Genomic DNA, 7692 nt, shown 5'->3' on the forward strand with positions numbered 1-7692 from the left:
TCTTTCCCTCATGAGGAAGTTGTAGATTGTGATGAGGTCTTCCCTCAGTCTCCTTTTTTCAAGCAAGCAAGCAACCTCAACCACTCCTCACATGGTTTTCCCTCTAGGCCCTTCAACATCTTTGTAGCCCTCCTTTGGATACTCCCAACAGCTTTATATTCTTCTTATATTGAGGTGTTCAACACTGCACTGAATTCTTTGGATGCCTTTTTCTTTTGAAATTATTTAAGCTATCACAAGCAATGTAAAACATGCAGTAGAGTGGCAAAGCTTAAGTGAGATAAATGAATTTGATTTATCTATATGCATCTCAATATCTCACAACAAAATGCCATTGGTGTCAATGAGTTAACAAGTGTCTGTCAACAGCAACTTGTTTGAAATGGTACTTGTAAGAAATATGAAGAATGTAGTAGAGGAGATGCATGCAAACATGTGGAAGTGGGGAAAACAACTCATAGGAGGAATGAAGTAAACTGAATCTCTAGTTTGGTGGAATGCTCTTTTTTGCTCTTCATAAATCAGCCACTGTGGCACTTAAACTGCATGTTAATCATAGAACAGCAAACTGCAGAATGGGTGCAAGCTTTGTAATGAGATATATCTGTTACTGAACCAATTTACAATAACTGTGTAACTCACACCACTCTTAAGTGATTATTCTGACCAAGTGGATCTGATGCTGGCCTGATATATGTTACACAAATGTCATTTAAGTGGAAAAATCTCTATTGCATAGTTTAGATCCAAATTCAACTCAACTTTTACTTTATTGTTTAAATATGTATAATTGTATCTGCACCTTACAAGGCTGTTCAAAATATTAAAAAGCCTCTGTAGCCTGTATGAAGGAACTGAACAATATCACTACACATGGAACATACCTGGGCTTGGGCACTCGTTCATCAGGAACTGGTGTCCATGTGGAGTCTGGAGACTTTTGCTCTTTGAATCTCCCAGTAAATACATTGGCAATGTCAAGCATGTCATAGGCACAGACTGCAGAGCCAGGGATGCTGCAAAGTGACATTTCCCAGAAATTGTTACTCATTCTGCAGTTATACATAAAACCTTGAGCAAAAAATATGCTCTATAGAAGCCTTCCTTTACTCAATACTGTGTTCCCAATGAAAAGGAGTTAACTATGCTCAGGAGTTTTGTCTACTCAATGAAATGAAAGAGCTTATAGAAACAAATTTAATATTAAGATCATAACATTGCAAATTTCAGTTTTTTGGATACTTGAATGCAACTGCACAACAGCATTGTCCACACATAGTTAATTTCTTACCTACACACTTTTTGAAAGGCGTGTGGATTTAGCGTGATCAGTCACTTGGAAGCATGAAATATTCATTTCTCGCCTATTTTTTATTTATTTTGTACATGAGCTACTGTATTTGTGTCTGACTCCCACCACTTGATTTTATTGGGTAAATAGCATGAACCCAGCTGGCTGAGGCTTTCAATCCTGCTTTTAGCTAGTAGGTTATTATACATCAAAGAAAAAATGTAGGAACTATAATACTGTTACAGATGATTAAGCTAAATTCCTAAAGGTATATAAATTGATAGAAAAACAACCATTTGAATTGTAAACAATTTCAAAATGCTTTTTACTGAAGAAAAAAAAGCAAGTTGAGAGACAGTACAGTAGTTTTATTTGATCTCCACAGATTCATCTTTTTATATAGAAGGAAACTTCAAAGCTCAATATTAATCTGATTCTGCACAGTAGGAGTTTTAAATGGAGGCAGCCATATATATGTGGATGTAAGAGATGGTCAAGGGTGTATTTGGCCACACAGAGGGCCTCATCCTAAAAGACAGCTGAAGACCCACTCCAGCTAGAATATTTTGCACATTGCTGAATTAAGTCCTTAAGACAAAAAACCAACCATAAAGTCCTGAGGTGTGTCACACACTACTACAAGTGCTCAACACATAACTACACACGGATGGAAGCATTGCTGTGCTCAAAGGACTGCAACGTCTTTTACTTGTGAGGGTGACAGATTACAGGTCTGTATTATGATGCAGTGGGGAAGGATAGAGCACTGTGGGTCACAGCCAAGGAGGTCCAAGCCACCTATGAACTACTGGACTACAACTCAACACTAGTTTCTACCTGAGTGACCTCTGATTAGACTGAAGAATCTCTTCCACCTCAGTCTAGAAGGAAACTTTGTTCTAGAGACCAAAGGTATTTGTTTCAACCTTTCTTTAGTGGAGGAAAAATGAGAGATGCATTTATGTCAGAAGCAGGTTTCACAGAACTACAGAATCACAGAATATCCTGAACTAGAAGTGACTCACAGGGATCATTGAAGTCCAATCCTCCCACAGAGGACATCCCAAGAGTCACACCATGTGCCTGAGAGCATTGTCCAGATGGTCCTTGATATCTGTCAGGCTTGGTAACTTCCCTGCGGAGCCTGCTCCAGCACCCAACCACCCTCCATGTGAAGAACCTATTTTTTCTAATATCCAACCTAAACCTCTATGACTCAGTTTCCTTGAGTCCTGTTACAGGCCACCAGAGAGCAGAGACTGGTGCTTGCCCCTCCTCTTCAGCTCATGAGGAAGCTCTGAACTGCTGTGAGGTCTTCCCTCAGTCTCTCCTCCAGGCTAAACAAGCCAAGGGCCTCGTTCACTCCTCATATGGCTTCCCCTAAAGTCCTTCACCGCCTTCATTGCTCTCCTTTGGATGGTCTCTGATGTATTTAGATCCCTCTAATATTGTGGTACCCAAAACTTGCCCCAGCACTCGGGGTGAGGCTGCCCCAGAGCAGAGCAGAACAGGACAATCCCCTCCCTTGCTTGGCTGGAGATGCTGTGCCTGATGCCCCCCAGGACAGGCTTGGCCTTCCGGGCTGTCAGGTCTGCTAAAAAGCTGTGTCCAAGAATAAATATATGCTTTTCTGTCATATTCCATGTCTGGCAAAAGCTGCGGCCTATAAAATAGTGTTTTGCTTTTTACACCAAGTACTTAGATTCTAAAATGCAATACTTAAGGAAAAGAATTATTCATGAAACACCACAGGAAATACTAGCAGAGCGGGAGTACAATCTCAATTTTGAGATAATTGCAAGATAAAATCTATTTTCTGATGTTGAATCTCTATTTGTTCACGTGTTTTTATTAAGCCAGATTGCACGAAAAGAGATCAACTTAATTTAAGCTTGTATTCCCTATTGGTGGCATAATTATTCCGTTGCAGTTTCTATTGTTTTGATGTCAAAAGTGGTGATTTTACATTACAGGTCCAGGCTTACTCTCATTTGAAGTAAGTTCTGTGAATGACCTTAGAGAGGTCAGGCTTTGACAAGGGGTGGCAAGGGTACAGCAAAACTAAATTAATTTCAACAATAAAATTCCTCTTTTAGCTCAAATGTTACTCTATGAAACTGCGATATATTTTTTAATTAGAAAGCTACTATTTTTTAACTTCTTTGGGAGTTCTCAATAATTAGATACAGTTATTCCTCTAATAACTTCCAGAGAAACACGCTAAAATGTGTAACAGTAATAAAATCTCTACAGATGAATTTATGTTTTTGGATAACCATGCAAACAATGAAATAGGTGTTCTGGGGACCCTCCTTCCCAGCCAGCAAGACCTTGGTTCTCCCAGGAGAGTCAGGGGACAGCAGGGTCAATGCATGGTCAAAGATCAATGCAAGAGTCACCAGGGATGCATAAAACAAAAAGAAGGAGATAATATGGTTCTTGGAGGTTTAGCTACAGACAGGACAGACACAGTCTTTTCTTTGTGAGGAAAAAAATACTGTATTTTCTCTTTGGAATAATATTATGCAAGTTACACACTGCAACACCTCTTGGTGGCTGGTGTAAACTATTCCCTTGTAAAGAAAAGTATGTCTGAGGAATGTGTCCTAGTAAATGGCTGAATAGTAAATGGCTGAAAGCTACCCTAAGTTACCAGGTATGAAGTAAGCAATAGCAGGGTGCCTTAAAATTGAACACAGCTATTGGTAAGTGCAGGGTACAAAATAATTATGTTGTACGAGCGATTGCTTCTTGTGCTTGCATAAAGTAAAAAGGAACTGCAGTGAAAAGCAAAACATAGAGGAAATAGAAGGTAAAATGTTATTGTGGCTATTACCTATTATATGGAGTGGAGAATGTTGCTAAAACAACATCCCGGCCATTGAAATGGATAACATCTGTAACTGACTGCAGTATGTTAAAGTAGAAGTGTGAGTCGCCAGGAACTGAGCAGTTCAGCCGAGCCTTGAGAAAGGAAGTCCACTGTTTTTCCAGCACTCTCTGAGATCCTCCCATGTCATTTTTGCAAACCTGGGCCACCCTTGGGAAAACTACCTGGAAGGAATAGAGCAAAAATAATGGAGAAAATTAAATGTTCGCTTGACCTACAGTCTTCGTTGGAATACTGCTATTAAAACATTTGGAATAACACAGCGAGGTGCTTAATTTAATACCACTTTTCTATAATCTGTGACAAATAAGAAACAGAGAAAAATTAAGCTTTGGAACAGTGTGCTATGAAAGATAAGACTGTGGCATTTACTACACAGCCATAAATCCTTCAGGAGATCTGTTCTCAACCCATATAAAATTCATTTCCATACAGACTGCTTAGCTTTCTATTTCCCCAAACAAAAGCACATTTCATATTCACAATCCTTGCAACCCACACTGCTGCTCCAATTCTTGTGTTTTCAGCACTTAAAAACTATGCAAATCTTGCTGGGCTTTTATTCCCGCTCTCCACCTTTGTGACCTTGGTCAGTTTTTCTGACTGCTTAATCAGAAAGCTATTGTGAAATTAGCAAAAATGCAGAAAGTGTTTAATTATTCTTTGCAGAATGGCACAGCACAAAATTCCTACCCTTGTTTACTCAGCACCCTAATTCATATTTCTACAGAGAAAATTTCTTCCTGCTATGGAATCTGTTTTTAACAATTAGCTATTGTGTTGAACTAACTACATTAGCCTTGTGCTTTCTATAATTTCAGAAAAGAAACTCTAGCATACATCATCACTGTAAGAAACTACACATTTTCCTTTCAAGACAGTGCAATGTTTCACTCCAGCCAACCTTTTGGCTTGAGCAATAGGCATCTTTTCAAAGTGCTGACCTTGTCATCATGATTTATGGTTCTCATTTCAAGGTCACTCGTAACAGCATTGGTCCAAGAATAGCATAAATTTTCCTCCTCCTCAATCTGACAAAGTCATTCAAGGCAGTGTCTTTGCCCTTACCTTTCCCATGCTGTTGTACTCCACTGCTATTTCCCGGAAGAAGAAGTATATGTAATTGCCATAGTCAACTGCCTGAACAAAGTAGGGCTCTAGGAAAAAAACCAGCAACGCAAGACACCTGATTTAGGCACCATGTACAGGATACAGAATGCAAAGAGAAGCCAAACACATTCACATATAACATCCAGAGGTGAAATATCTGTGCTTGACAAACTTGATCAGTTTTCAGAACAAACAAATCACTGCTGCAGAAGCATCACTGTCTGGGGACAGGAGAGCTAGGAACAAGTCTGTACAACATCACTGCAGGGTAGTTAAGTCTCTGCCACTAATATGTCTGCCCTGCATGGAGTAAGAGGAAAGGTAAACAGGCATTTATAACTGTATGCCTGAGGGGTCCAAGCAGTGCTCTTTATGGCATGCAGTCTGTGAGCTGAGGGAATAACAAACCACGTAACTGTTTCTGCCCACACGTGTCTGTAGCAGCAAGCAAAGTGGGACAGCTAAAGTTGACACCTGGCAAAACATTTCTGCATGCAGAAAAAGACTTGAAACTATGGCTTTGCTCTCTGTTAAAATCACTCCAAATGCTAACAATTCTCAACACCTACACAAAGCTAAACAGCACAATCCTTAACAATGAGGGCATTTAGAGCACAAAAATTGCCTAATTCGATGGCAGCAGTACAATCCTTAAGAACTGTAACAGAAAGACTTTGTGCAATATTCCCACAATTTTAGTTTCATTAATGAATCTTAGCATTACAGGACAAACTTTCTATACTTCATAAAGCCTTGATTGTTACTTAACAGTGCTGTGGCAGGAATATTTTCAAACACAGCACAAGCACACAGAGCCCCGCAAGCTCCAAATTTTCCATCCAACAGATGTAAACTGGTGGAATGCAGCTTGGAAAGCTCACTGGAATATATATTCTGATCTACCCATCTCACAGCTTCTGTCAAATCCAGTAACTTTGGGTCAGGAGAGGAGTGAAAGAGATAAACAGATCAAACTAAGCAAGAGATGCAATCTGCTTCCTTCTTTCTGCCAGAAAGCATTGGTGAAATGAAATGACAAAGAGGTCTGTCAGAAATCCAAGACTCTCATCAGAGATGCTGCTTTTTTTTGCCTTGTTTGTTTATCTACCTTTCAACCACTTGGAGTCATGTTTAACTGTCCGCAGGGTTGGGCTGTCTCCCAGGCTCCGGTATATGACCGCATCTATCGCGAGGAAATCGGTCACTGTGGCAGAATACAGCTTTCCCTCTGGGGAGGAAGGAAAGAAGAAACCAGGGGGGAGAAGCATTAGATATAGTACAATTGCTTCTTCTCTCACCAGTTACCTGAGAAGGGAAAACAAATCCATCACAGTCTCCTTAGGAACACTGAAGGAAGGAAAAAAATCCAGCCAGGTAAACGCAACTGAGTACTGAGCAAGCAACTCACTTTTCTGCAGAATGATAATTTCAGAAGGATGCTGTGGAAGAAAATAACCTTATGGAATAATTCTTCTTCAGTTTAGGTATGTCTGAACTACTGAACTACCCTATCCAGTCACATGTCACTAGTTCAATACTCAGAAATTCTGCTTAGGTATGTCAGCAAAACAAATATAACAGAACTGCTAGTTTCAACTGGGAGTGCAAACCAGACAGAGCTTGAAGACTGTCAGCTAATTGATGCTTATGAAAATTTCTCCCCTTGAGAGCACTTCTGCTCTGGCAAAGATCACTAACAAAAAATTAACTAACATGTTGGGAGCCCTGCTGAAACAGAAATGAAAAGAGATGGAGGAGGATTGCCTATCAATATTTCTTTTCTAGCATGCATTTTAGGCATTTCCCATATGAATTATGCATTCCTCTCAAAGAATGGAGGAAAAGTGATAAGAAAGGGCCTACAAAATGGCGCCCCAAGGACAACCAAAACATACAAAACTATAAGGACATAAAAGCACAAGTTTCAGCAATATTTTAAAATTTTATTTGTTGTCTACTTTGTTTGCAGGTCATGGTAACTGTACAGGACTGTTTTTATGTGTGAAATAGATCTTGAACATGCTGTCTGCTGGAAGAACAAGTGGTGCAGCATGAGCACACAAAATTGTTTCTCTGTTGTGTCTGCATAAAAACAAGAATTATCTACATCTTGTTTGACAGAGATTATGTTGCCTTGAAGGTACCAGCACTGAGAACATTCCCAGGATAAAGCAGAGAGGTCTCTATTGGTCAAGCTCTCCTCATTATACTTTCAGACTTAGTGTAAGACTGAGGCGGAATTGATGCATACAGCTGTCTCAAAGGCAGATGCCAAGAGGCGGTTGCTAGACTCTTTTCAGTAGTGTCCTGCGACAGGATGAGAAGCAGTGGCCATAAAGTAAAGCTTAAGAGCTTTCCTCAACATGAGAAGAATTTCCTTACATTGAAGGTGGCAGAGCAC

General features: G+C 39.9%; 1 protein-coding gene across 1 annotated transcript in view; it reads right to left on the reverse strand.

The window, feature by feature from the left end:
- The window catches only part of SEMA6A (semaphorin 6A), a 48404-nt gene extending 41830 nt beyond the window's left edge, over nucleotides 1-6574 (reverse strand). Inside the window, exons 1-4 of the mRNA XM_005430352.2 lie at nucleotides 6400-6574; nucleotides 5250-5338; nucleotides 4128-4345; nucleotides 885-1016 (exon numbers count right to left, since the gene is read on the reverse strand). Of these exons, the coding sequence (XP_005430409.2) occupies nucleotides 885-1016; nucleotides 4128-4345; nucleotides 5250-5338; nucleotides 6400-6559 (599 nt within the window). The 5' untranslated portion in view covers nucleotides 6560-6574. The remainder of the gene's footprint in view (nucleotides 1-884; nucleotides 1017-4127; nucleotides 4346-5249; nucleotides 5339-6399) is intronic.
- Between the last annotated feature and the right edge of the window lie 1118 nt (nucleotides 6575-7692).

The sequence above is a fragment of the Geospiza fortis genome, unplaced genomic scaffold, assembly GCF_000277835.1.
Source record: "Geospiza fortis unplaced genomic scaffold, GeoFor_1.0 scaffold962, whole genome shotgun sequence".
NCBI classification, from domain to species: Eukaryota; Metazoa; Chordata; class Aves; order Passeriformes; family Thraupidae; genus Geospiza; species Geospiza fortis.